The sequence below is a fragment of the Talpa occidentalis genome, unplaced genomic scaffold, assembly GCF_014898055.3.
Source record: "Talpa occidentalis isolate TD23 unplaced genomic scaffold, MPIMG_talOcc4v2.1 talOcc4.3, whole genome shotgun sequence".
Lineage (NCBI taxonomy): Eukaryota > Metazoa > Chordata > Mammalia > Eulipotyphla > Talpidae > Talpa > Talpa occidentalis.
The window spans coordinates 29,212,709-29,225,504 of record NW_023603184.1 but is presented as its reverse complement, the minus strand read 5'-3'; the positions used below and the strand labels follow the sequence as shown (position 1 = coordinate 29,225,504).

Genomic DNA, 12,796 nt, shown 5'->3' with positions numbered 1-12,796 from the left:
GTTCAACGTTAGGGTTGTGCCCTGAGGGACATCAGAGGCACAGCCTGTCCAGAAAAGGCATTCCACAAGAAAAGGCTGCAGTTTCCTTCCGGGATCAGAGGCAAGCGCTGCCAAGAAGCATCTAATTTCTCTTGTGCGCTCAGCGGATGTTTACCCAGTACCGGGCCGAGCACCAGAGAGAAGTCAGCATCCTTGGCCTCAAGGAGCTCACCGTCTTCACGGGCTGACAGACAACATGAACGCTGGCTGCAGCAAAGTGTAAGTTTGACACCCAACAAGGCACCCAAATTATCTGTGGTCAGTTTCCTGACCACAGGAAGAGCTTAACTGTGGGACGAGTCTTGCGAGAGGAATGTGCACTAACTTGTCAGCGAAGGAGGGAGGAGTCAAGGTAGAGCAGTAATACATGCAAGGGCACTGAGGCAGGACAAGGGGAGAAGCTCGCCATGACTGGCCATGAGGGAGTGACAGAGTAAGCTGGAGAGGCAGGAACAGTCAGGCCACGAAGGGCCGCGGGCATGCTAACAAACTCGGACAGTATCGAGCGGACAAGCAGCACCAAAGGACTCCACAGAAAAGGCACTGACTTAGATTTGGGTTATTAGAAAGTCCACTGCTGGAGCATGAGCTACAGAGGGGGACAGGGCAGGTATGAGAGAGCAAGACAGAGGCCAGGAAGTCATCTGTGACCATCCGAGAGATGAAGGCAGCACAGCAGCAATAGTGGTGACAGGACTGAGATGGAAGGGTCAGGACTCCATGTCTGGACAGAATGAGAGATGGAGGGAGGGGTTTAGCAACCGACCAGACAGAGGAGTGCGGACCAGCAGGTGCCTCTGGGACCCCAGGTGGCTCTGTCCAAGAGGCACTTGGCAAGACAGACCATGGCACAGGACAGAGTGGCTGCAGGAGTCGTGGGTATAGAGAGGTGGGGACTGAAGCAGAGGTGGGTGCAAGGAAGGGTAAGTCAGATGTAGACAGCAGGGGCCAAGGCCCCATCCCGGATATGGCACCCCCCTTGAACCCCTGCACGTTGACAGACGCCCCACCACCACCACAGGAGCCAGTGACAGTCGCCAGAGAGCACATCACAGCCACTAGACACCACACAGGGAGGAGTGCACAAGAGGAGCAACGAGTTTGCTATTTCAGGGACTTCCAGGGTGAGGGCAGCCCCAGCAAAGAGGGAATTCCTGGTATTTCAGACTCCACAGAGAAAGCGAGACGACAGCGTCCTCATTGCTCATCCCCTCGAGGCCTCCCTTGCTCCACAGGACATGCTGGCTGGGGCTCCTGAGTATTTATCGGCCACAAGCAGCTGCTCTCGGGCAAACCCCGATGCCCAGCAGTCCGTAGTTACCTTCTCCAGAGGGCAGCATGCTGTCCATGCTGTGGGGGGACGCCGTGAGCTGCGGGAAGGTTGGGTCCCCACCTTCCAGGACGTTGGCTCTGTGAACAGCCCAGCAATAAGGAAATGTGAGTCAGGCCTGCTCAGAACCGTGCACCTTTCACCCTGGCCCAGGGGTCCGGTGTCCACTCTGGACCTGGACAGGCCAGAAAATGAAGCGTGCGTCTGAGTGGCTGGACAGGCTTTGCTGTTGGGTAACGCGATGGAGAGCGCCCAGCCTTTGGCCTCGCTGCCTCCTAGTCTGTGCAGGACACTGTTCAGCAGGGATGGCAACATTGGCAAGGCCTGCCTCTGCTGCCGGGCCGCCTCTCCTGCCTGCCGCACACCCAGCCCCAGCCCTCCACTCAGTTCTAACCACCGGTGGAGGTCCGGGAACCCTGGAAAGGAGACTGGGGAGCAGGCAGGGACACGGAGGAGGTCCTTCCCTGCCCTGTTCACGCCGCAGGCGGCAGCCTTTGAGGCATTATTCTGACTGCCAGTGCTCAGGCCGCCAGCCTGGTGGGGTGGATGCCCGCCTGTCCTAGGCCACAGGCAACGTGCGCCGGTGCCTGTGTGCGCCGCCTCCTCCACAGCAGCACCCCGGGACGCCCTGCCAGCGAGGCCTGCGATTCAAAGGCTGATGGCTTTGTCAGAAAGGAAGTGCTGCCCTTTCCTGGAGCAAGTCCACAGGCTGGTGGCCTGCACGGGATGGGCACCGAAGCTGGTGCTTTGCTAATAACCCCTTTGGCTTCTGTCATTCCTGAGGTGTCACAGGATATTAGCAGGGGGGATTAAAGGATGCGACACTGGCCCTGCCTGAACCCCCTTCCCGGTGAGGTGCCCTAGGCGTTTCTCTTTGAAGCTTCGCTTCTGACACAGGAAGAACACTTACAGAACGACTGTGTTGGTGGAGACAATGTATTCTACTTCCTTGGTCCAAGGGTTCATGAAACTGAACCATCGACTCCGTAGCGTGATGAAAGAACCATCCTTGATTTTAAACTTATAGCAATTAGTTGTAATCTTTTCTCTTGTCTGTAAAACTGAAAATACAAAGAAACCGTGAACGTTTCCTCAAGCCAGGCTGTTAAACTAACCAGATACTTAGCGGCGCTCAGGCCCCGGTGCTCTCCTGCCTTCGTAAGCCGAGGGAGCCGGCACATCAAAGAACAGACTGTTTCTGGGGGCCTGACTCCGCGCCTTCCCATTCATTAGTGGATCTGTCACTATTTTTCAGACTGTATGAAATGCTGGCTCCAGGGAATAACAATGCAGCCTAGACATCCAGCTGCAGCCAGCTGTGAAGTGAACGTCAATGGACAAGAAGGCGCGAAAGGAGCACCTGAGGGCAGCTCAGCATTTTCAGGACATCTGGATCAGGCGAGGTCACCCACCGACGGAGACCTCATGCTATGGTATAACACTCGTCACGAGCACGCTTCACATGCCAGGCGCTGGAGATGGAAGAGGAGCCGGGGGAGAAAGCCTGCCCCCATGCAGCTCTGCAGAGGAGATCAGAGCCCTTGGGATGAATGCAGATTTGCCCAGAGGAGGAGGGAGGAACCCAGAAGTGACTTAGGGGTGGCAGGGCCTGGTAGGACAGGGAGTGAGGAGCTGGTCAGTGTGGCTGGCGCATGAGGTGTCTGTAGGTAGGGATGGGAGTGTGAAGCTGAGGAGGTGGAGCGTCCTGAATATCTGCCAAAGGCCTTTGGATTGGAATCTAAAGGCAGGGATTTTGAAGCAAGGACATGTCATCATCAGGCTCAATTTCTCAGGGCACAGGTGGGATAACAATGGAAGACAGACCAGAGCAAAAGGGATCAGGCAGGCCTGTTGGGAGTGGGCATACGGGCCTGCAGCAGAGTCATGGCTGTGGAGGTGGCAGAAAGGGGCCTCTATGGATATGCGTGTCTGCAGGGAATCAACAGGTCTGGCGTAGGACTCAGCGCTGGCTTCTCTCAGGAGACCACATATGCAGCTGTGTCAAGAGGAAAATACAGGAGACGGGGCGGGATTTTGTGGAGATACATATTTAAGGCCTCCTATAAATCTTTGCAGAGTCCAGGTAAATTCTCTGAACAAGAGATGCCTTCACGAAATTGCTCTGGCCTGTATACAGAGAATAGGGAGACTCTTGGGCTGGCTGACTTCCACATCATGGAGGGAGATTTCTCTGGAAGGTTAGACGGGCTAGTCTAGAAGCAGGGGGACACTTTAAACTTAAGACTTTATAGACTCCAGCTTACCTTGTCTATGACATTCTGCAAGATGTCCTATGTCATCCTGGTGAAAATACTCATAACATGATGTGCCTAGAAGTTCTTGCGGTAAATATGCCAAAATAGCTGTTGCCCTAAAAAAGAGTTATTTTTAAAAAAGAAAAGCTATTCAGATGATAAACAAACATCTCTGCTGTCGATGAGCCCTACTATCAGAAGAAGATCAAAACTGTTACCTTATGGATACAGACACGAAAAAAATACAACTGGATTTAATCAAGGCTATAAAAATAGAAGGAAAGAAAGCAAAAAAGCCTTTCAAAGGGCTTCATAAGAAATCAAATGCCGGGAGGTTTAAAAGTGGCATAACCATACTAGATGTAAACGGTGGCAGAGATCTAAACTCCTGTGCAAAGCCTCTCCATCTTAATGTCCATTTTTATCGGGATGACGAAACACCAGGCACTCCAACAGTGGGGCCACAAGGACCTTGAAAAGCAGGTGTTTCCAGCACTTAGTTACTATTTTTAGTAGCCAGAAAATTATTACTCTGTGAATGATCTTCAGGACACAGTGGAGAGCAATGGGAAATTTGGGACATCAGGGATCTTAGTCCAAATCAACTACTAATTAGTTGTGAAAACAAAAGAAGTCAGCTTTCAGGATGGGTCCCCACTCCTATGGATATTCCATAAAAGCTGAGATTGAGATAGATCAGTTCTACCCAACAGGACTTTCTGAATATAGAAATGATCTCTCCCTGTGCCCTTAGCTGCATATGGTTACTGAGTACCTGAAACATGGTTGCTGAGTATGAGAATTCAAATTTTTTATTTAATTTTAATTGATTATATTCAAATCTAAATAGCCATATGATGTTACCATACCCAATGACACTATTTGGGTAACTCAGCACTTGGAATCTTTTCCAAGAGCTACCTTCTAAGAGTCAATCACGGTAATGGCCGTGGAACATTCCATAGTTTCAGAGTGCATGCTCTACCTACTACTTCTCTCTCGGCCATCCACGTCACTCCCTTAACTTTCGACATGCCAACGAATGACACAGAAAACCTACTGGGCTGCATTTCTCAGAGCCTCATCACTTCCTTCTCTCTAAGTCTTAAGAAAGCCAACTGGTGGCCCATGTACCTTCTGCCTCACTCAGAGCTGACAAGTCCTCTACCGTCATGTTCAAGGGTGACACGCGGACTCTTACCTCTGGTCTACAAAAACAAACTTCCCGTCTATGGCGTGCCGAGAAACATATTCCATTGATTTCACCCTGATCTCCCCATTCACTGGTTGTGGAACCACGTGAGAATGCAGCCGACCAATGGCGACCAGGCAGCTGAGATTGCAGCCTTCGTTGTCTGGTTCGTTGTCTTCATCCAGCCCCATCTTTGTGGGTGGCCAGCTCTTCAAATATCCTGTGCTGTGGATTGTGCAGAAGCTTTTTCGATCCGCTAGAAAGCAAAAGCCTGTGGTTAGTGGCGGTGTGGCTCTGGGGCATGAGGCACAGGTAGTCTAGATGGGTTGGAAATCAAAATAGGAACTACCGCCTTCCTGATCCAGATGCAAGCATCCGGAGAGAGAGGGAGGAAACCAGGCAGCTGCCCCCCAGGGTCGCACGTGCTTAGTGCAACAGGTTTTACTGAGAAGGGAGCCCCGACTCCATGGGGATGGGGCACTGCCCAGGAAAACAACACAGAGGGTGGAGCAGGCAGGAGCAGCACCAGCTAAGGGGCCGGCACGTGTAAAGGTGGGGGAGTGTATGAAGGCACAGAGGAGCTCCTGTTTCTCACACAGAACTAGCCCAGTGACTAGCCCCGACCCAGTGCTGCGTGAGCAGCAGGACTTCTGTGTGGTTGAGTGAAGAGCAGGCACCAGGGGCAGAACTGGAAAGGCAGGCCAGAGGCCAGTGTCAAGGATCCTGGATTATCTGCTAATGTGTTCATTTTTTTCTTTTTTTTTTTTTTTTTTTTTTTTTATAGAGGCATGCTTTATTTATTTGTTTGCTGGTTTGTTTGTTTGTTTTGTTTATACATGCACTGGGTACAGTCAGAAGCGCGGGAGGGCGAGAGAATTCACCAGAGCCAGAGCGGGGAGCAGAGCAGGCAGAAGGACCGAAGCACACTGCTGAGGGGAGCAGCGGGCGGCAGGAGAGGTCTGCGCGCCATGTGGGACCCTCCTCTGGTGGCCGGTGAGCAGCCGGGGATCGAACCGGCGCCGCAGAGGCCGCGCGCAGCTTCGCAACCCAGCGCTCAACCGCTGCGCCACCGGGGAGGCCCTGTGTTCATTTTTTTCAAGTAGGAAATGGAAAGCTCCCAAAGGTATGGAAGTGGGGAAACAGCGAAACTAAATTGTGGTTAGGATGCTCTAGGAGCAGAGTGATGGGCAAACTGAAGCCCACGAAAAGCAGGAGGACAACAAGAGATGAGGCCCACGCCATGGCAGTCCAGTGAGGATAAGGAGGCAAGGGAGGCCGTAGGGGGAATGTCTGAGGCAGATCTGCTGGGAAAGGCATGAACTTCAAAACATTTGGTACGAAAAAGAAAGTGAGGATGATTCCAACTTCTTTTCTGCATAGAACAGTTGTTGGTACAATTCACTGACAGGACGTTTCAGAGGAGACGTGGTTTTAGAGATGAAGATGTCAATTTTAGTGACGTATGCGGCACCTATGGATTTCAGCACTAAACAAATTTTTTGGCGTGTTGACTAAGCACTGGGACTAGTCTGTTTACTAAGCATCTGGGCTAGTCACTGGGAGAGAGAAGAAAGCAAGTCAGACACGCCTTTGTGGAATGTAGAGTCTCCTGGGGGAGACAGGCATCAAGCAAACAATCACAAAAACCACGTAACTGCCACTGCACGAAAGAGCCAAAAAGAAACCCTGCAGGGCGCTACAAAAAGCCAGAAGGCAGCCTGAGGGAGGGAGTGGCAGACATTGCTGCCAGGATGAGCAGAGACGCGGAGAGGTTCCAACCAGGGGTGACAGGTTGCCTAGAGGCTGGTAGAGAAAGGTTTAAGGCCTAGAAGGGAACTCAGCAATGCTCATGCGTACTGAGTAGAGGCAGGGCTGGGGGCTGCATGGTCGCAGTCAAGATTTTCAAGTTTTCTTCAAGAGCAATGGGAAAACTTGAAGGGTGTTCAACAAGGGGCTGATCAAATGATTTCCTGTCAGAAAGGTCATTCTGGCTGCTCGGTGAAGGGACGAAAAGTATGAGACGCTTACTGCACAGACTGTGAGAGCTGAGCGCAGCCTGGATCTTGGGCTTGGTAAACATGGAGACATGTGAAAAGGTGCATATCACTTCTGCGGAAACAATTCATTGTGGCAAGACTTCCTGTAACTGACTGGCTGCAGGGAGGTGGTATAAAAGGGGTGAAACAGGGTGAGGGCCATAGGGTGTGCCCGTCTAGGTGGATGCTGGAGACTTTTACACTCAAGCAGCAGCTCGGGTGGTTACTTCAACATGTATCACGTCTGAGATGCCCTCGGGTGTCTATGCAGGAGATTTAATAAGTTGTTCTTTTAGGGATCAGGAGTTCAAGAGAGAAAGCTGGGCTAGGAACATAAAGTTGGAATGTGTTGGCATATAAATGGCACTGAACGCCAAGGGAGGGGGTGACATTACCTATGGACAAAGCATGTGAATAGCTGCTCTTGAGAAGAGAAGGCCCAGGACGGAGCGGAGGAACTAGCAGGCGGGCCAGGAAGAGAAGTGGCAGAGGATAAGGGAGACAAGAGGGATGTGGATGCACAGCATCCTGGGGAAGAGAACACTTCAAGATGGAAGAAAAATACAGTGTCCACTGCCTTTAGGAGGTCACAGGGGACTTAGTGTGAGTAACTGTGGTGTGCCAGTGGGGGCGCAGGAGCAGCTGCGATTGTGGCTGACAGTATTCCTTCCCAACCACATTAAAACACACAGAATTTCAACAGAGAAAGCTCTCCCACAGAGACAACCAACCAGGGCTTTCCAAACTCACCTGTGCTCCCCAAATGCCCTACACTGTAGAGGGAGGGACAGGGTGTTTAGCAGACTCCTAACTACAGCCCTGGGGCCTGACCAGCCAGGAACCACCGACCCACAGCCTGCTGACAGCACCGTGGAAAGCAAGCCTCACCTGAAACAGGATTTGAAAGAACTGTTGAAATGGTTACCTTTTTTCTTTGAGCAGGTAGAGGGGAAATCCTTGTCTTCAACCTTTACTGAAGGCCTGTTACACTTCATCCTACAGAAGAAAGAACGTCGTGCTCCAGAACATAATCGAGATGGCCCAGGGGTTATATCTGTTTTAACTGGAAGTCCAGCTGCAAATCAACACACAAAATGTGATAAACTGAGAGTCGTGCTGGGTGTCAGGAGGGGGAGTGTGACCTTGCACAAAGTCTTTTCTTTCCTGCCTCGCGGTTTTATAGTGATGACACGAGAATGACACTTCTCAGGTTAAGCCTTAACAGGTGTGCTGTGGAGAGGTGTGCTGTCAGCGTGGAAGTGTTTACTGGTCATGTGGGATGCAGCTACTGGAGCATCTACTGGACTAGATGCTCCAGGGGGTACAAAGAAATTAACACAGGGCTCCTGTCCAGCAGGAGTTATAGCGGAGAAGGGGAAACGGAAGCTCATCACGAGAAGACGTGAGGGCGCAAGGTCATGCATCACTGATTAGCACCAACTAAAAGGCAGCAGCGTCTGTGCTGCCCAGAGGACGATCCTGGGCTGGGACTACAGGGCGGGCATAATGCGGATACAGGACTGAGAGGAGGAAGCAGGACTGCCCGACAGCCTCAAACCTGGCTGCATGCCAGGACCCCCAATGTGTCAACATACAGCTTCTCGGACCTCATTCTAGACCTCTGCTGCCCAGGGTCACTCGCTACGTGCGGCTACTGGGCACTGGAAAGGTGGCTCTTCTCAAAGGGGTGCTGTGCTGGAGTGTGAATACACACAGGATTTCAAAGACTCGTACAGAAAGGCTGTAGAAGACGTCATTCAGTTGAACATTAACGTGCTGCAGTAGTATTTGAATTTCTCAGCTACATAAAACATAGTATTAAAATTAACTTCACATTTATTTTTACTTTTAATGTGGCTACCAGAATATTTAAAGTCACATGTAGCTCCTGTGTGTGGTTCACATTATGCTCCCACTGGACCGCGCTGTTCCAGACCAGCGGCACCCGTCTCTGGAAGAGCAGCAGGACCATTATCCGCAGAGAAACACGGGCCGCTTGTCAGTGCACAACACAGCGCTAAGGCTGACACCTGGGGCACAAGCGCCCTCACCGCCCACCACAAGAGGGCAACTGTCAGAAAGTGGCTGCTGCCCAGGCCCAGGTCTCAACCTCCCAGGGTCCCTCAGAATACCCACCCAGCTCAGAACCCCTCACTGGGTACCCATGAAAAAAATCTTGGTGGTCCAGCCTTCCTGCTCCCCGCCCCCAGTAAGTTATGCTCCGACAGCACCACGCAGGCCACTCTTCTGCCCCCGTCCACAAATGTCCTCCCTTCATCACCTGGCAATCAGTAACTCATCTCTGCAAACCCTCCTCAGCTGCCATCAGCTCGGTGATGCTGTCCCCACACCCACATGAGAATTAGTCATCGTTCTCTATGCTGCTATTGCTATGGCTGCACCTATTACAAGGGTGCTGTCTCGTCTCCCTGACTATGTAAGAACCTTAAAGACAAGCACCAAATACCATTCACCTTTGCTTCTCAGGTCATTAAAAAAATTGCAGGACCAGACTACAAAGAGCAACAGGTACCAGGAACTGTATTGTTCTTAGAGGAAGCGGAGTACCCAAACGAAAAGAATGATTTAAGAGAGATTCCTCTGCTGGTGTTTCCCTCCAGAGATAATGGAGACCTTGGAAGCAGGAAACTGGCGACTGCCTGGACAGCACTGGAGTGAATACCAACACAGGTGTTGCGCTTACTATGTGCTGGGAACTGTCCCACCAGTCGAATATATATTAGCATATTTAATCCCCACCATAACACAATAGAACAGGTATTATTCCGTAGATATGGAGGCTGAGGCACAGAGAGGCTAAGTGACTTGCTCAAGGTCACACGGCCAGTAAATGATGCAGCCAAGATGTGAGCCCAGCAATCTGACATGAATCCACTCTCTTAACTGCTGCATGGCCTCCTGCGGAACTAATGGGGAGGAGAGCTGCTGGGGCCTCTCCCAGGAGGCGGGAGGGGGTGCAGGTGCAGGAAGCTATGGGAGAATGTGAAGGAGATTCCACCGTGGCCGGAAGGCAGCCAGGAGGTGAAGCAGCCTACGGAGGAACCACTGTGGTCACAGACACGCTGTATCTGTACCTGAAGCTTTCTTTGTCTTAAGACATGAGAGCAACTCAGGTCAGCAGAGGTGATTTTTTTCAGGGGAAATGAATCAATCTGCTATGAGCCCTTTAAACTCAGGAGCACACAACTGGGAATTTCTAGATTCTGAAAAAAAATTACTAGACATCAGAAAAAATCAAATCAAAGCAGCTGTTTTTTGGGGCCTCTTGGTGGCCTAGGGGTTAAGTCTCAGCGCTATCACTGCTATGGCCTGAGTTTGATCCCCCCGCCAGGGAACTAACCCACTTATGCTGCAGCAGACCTCTCCTGTCTCCCCTGCTGCTGCCCTCAGCAGTGTGTTTCAGCAGGTCTGCCTGTTCTGCTCCCCACTCTGTCTCTGGTGGATCCTCTCACCGCCCCACACACCTGGCCTATACCCCAGTTCTCCTACACATAAATAGATAAAAAATAAAAAAATAAAACAAAGCAGCTGTTTTCCTTCTCAATGAATTTAGACATTGAATTTTTTCTTTCTTTTTGTAAAAAACAAACACAAAGACAAGGAATAGACATAATCCCATTCAGCCAAAAAAGCACCCATGAGCCAAGGGAGGGAGGCACGCTGAGCACCCAGATGTGGGGCCACACGCCCTGCTCCATCCCGGCTCAGCGCTGAACTGCTGCTGCTGCAGAGGGAGCCCCGGCAGCCTCTCCCCACTCACTTTTTGCATCGATGAGCCGCTCCCGGGGTGCAGTGTCGGAGGAGGAGAGCTGCTCCTTGACTTTGGCGATATCTTTAGGATGCAGGTAATCAAACAGACTCTGACCTATCAGGTCATTCTGTGGGAAGGACACACCAAAAGCAAGTCAACAGCTTATGGAACAGAAATTATCCAACAAATGGTCTGCCTGTGCTTTATATTTTTCTGCACGAGCGTGTCAGGCATTTCACACGTGAGCATGTGCCCACGTGCAGCCGCCTGGCCGAGGTAGAGTGAGGAAAAGGCGGCTCAGTGCATGAACAGTTGTACCCAAAGCAGAAATCTCTCAGCTGCATATATTCTATTTTATTTCTATCTGAGACCCTCAAATACCCTACTAGGACCGTGAAGGAGGAATGCTGGCTCCCTCCATCCTCTCGGTTCTTGAGGAAGCTGAGCCACACAGCATGCCTGAGCAGCCTGATCTGGGAGCAGAGAGAACTTTATTCTAAGACTAGAAAGAGCAAAACACTTTGGAAACATTAAGTTTGCATAAATTCAAATTTACATAAATGTTGTTTTGATTCTTTGGTTCTTCTGAATTCCAGATTCCAGGCAAACACCAGCATGTGAATTAGTGAACAAATACATGAGTCAAAACTCCAGGGATGTAATAGGTGAAAAGCTCTGTTCTTACAGCTTTCATAAATGTTTATCTTGCTTGATCCCACAAACAATCATAAAAGATATGGATCATTGCAGCTATTTTTTTGAGGACGTCAAGGTTCAACAGGGCCAATAAGTGACACATCAGTGCAAGCACAGTATAGGCGGATTCCCAATTTTCTTAGTGTCTGTTATTACCAGCTTACCTTTCCTTCCTTGTCAGGTAGGCCGTCACAAACCCCCCCCACCCCTTAGTTGTGGGGTATTTTGCAGTCATAAAACAATTAGAGTCAAACTTTCCAGTGGGGGAAATATAAAACATATTAAAGGAACTTTCCACATTTAAAGAATTTTCTGTTAAAGAATTTTCTGAAAGACGGATGGGGTGCGGAAACAATGTAAACCTTTCACATGTGACTTGACTGCCATCATTATTCTGAGAAGTGGGGTTTAGTCTGAAAATTTCTGGTGGCTGTGCGGCTGTCTACCAGCAACAGGAGTGTAAGCAATACCTGGCTGTAGTTGAGGATCTTGAAGACGGACTCTGACACAAAGAGGATCTTCCCTCGGTCACACCCGACGACAAACAAAAACCCATCTGCTGCCTAATCAGGAGAAATGGATAACCAGGTCACCACACTTTAAGAAACATGATCTATAATCATTCTGATAGCAATTAAAGATGTGCTTTCTAAATATTCCGAGCACTTGCTGGGCTGCCCGTGCCGACAGTCTCGCGAGTACCCTCAGAGTAAGTGCCTGTGAGAGCAGCGAGAGTCTCTCCGAGGGAGACGCCCATGCATCACTTACTGATACAGGGGAAAGTTTAATTAAGTAAGTTCTGTTTCAAAGCAGAATTCAGCTGAAGCGTTTTCCTTTGATTGCATGAAGGCTCAGGGAAATGATGTTTTATTTCCTTAATTATAAAACTCTATAGAATCTGAGGTTGGAAGGAAACTTTAAGATCAGAATTTCCTCTCTAATGTCTCGGCCACCTTCTCCCCTCAGCTTGAACACCTGCATTTACAGGAAGCCCTGCCATTTACAGGAAGCCCTGCAGAGCAGCAGTTCTTGACATTTTAAGTGGTCTTTTTTTTTTTTTAAGGCAGATGATGTGGAATGGGGCTGGATCACTGGTACTGTCCTCACCCCATCCCACACTCCCTTCCCCAAGTGATTCCAATGTTCACAAGGTTGAGAACTATTATTGCAAGTATTAGCCCTTGACTCAGGGTTGTGCTGTTTGCATCCCAGGTGAGACAGGAAAGGCACAGTAAGATTTTCCTTTAAAAACTGTTTTACCTCTTCTTCACATTAAATGCACATAACAAACTACAGTGCCAGTAAAGAGTATTTACTAGACAGACTGGAGCACATAAACACCAAAACCACAGTGGCAGGGCGCTCAGGCTATTGGTGTTTGTGTGCGTGCCTCCTACCCACGAATTTCCAGAGAGGCAACCACTAACTGGGGTCTTCCCAGTGACGGGAGAGCACCTCCCCAGGGACTTGTACACA

General features: G+C 50.2%; 1 protein-coding gene across 10 annotated transcripts in view; it reads right to left on the bottom strand.

The window, feature by feature from the left end:
* The window catches only part of BMAL1 (basic helix-loop-helix ARNT like 1), a 254,388-nt gene that overhangs the window by 7,903 nt on the left and 233,689 nt on the right, over nucleotides 1–12,796 (bottom strand). For 9 of the 10 annotated variants that reach the window (XM_054699379.1, XM_054699380.1, XM_054699378.1 and 6 more), the window contains 7 exons: nucleotides 11,791–11,883; nucleotides 10,634–10,751; nucleotides 7,778–7,927; nucleotides 4,826–5,072; nucleotides 3,634–3,740; nucleotides 2,280–2,430; nucleotides 1,361–1,449 (listed from right to left, as the gene is read on the bottom strand). In XM_054699379.1, coding sequence (XP_054555354.1) covers nucleotides 1,361–1,449; nucleotides 2,280–2,430; nucleotides 3,634–3,740; nucleotides 4,826–5,072; nucleotides 7,778–7,927; nucleotides 10,634–10,751; nucleotides 11,791–11,883 — 955 coding nt within the window. Of the gene's footprint in view, nucleotides 1–1,360; nucleotides 1,450–2,279; nucleotides 2,431–3,633; nucleotides 3,741–4,825; nucleotides 5,073–7,777; nucleotides 7,928–10,633; nucleotides 10,752–11,790; nucleotides 11,884–12,796 lie in introns of those variants that run through there. The other variant, XM_054699385.1, reaches the window with a different exon arrangement.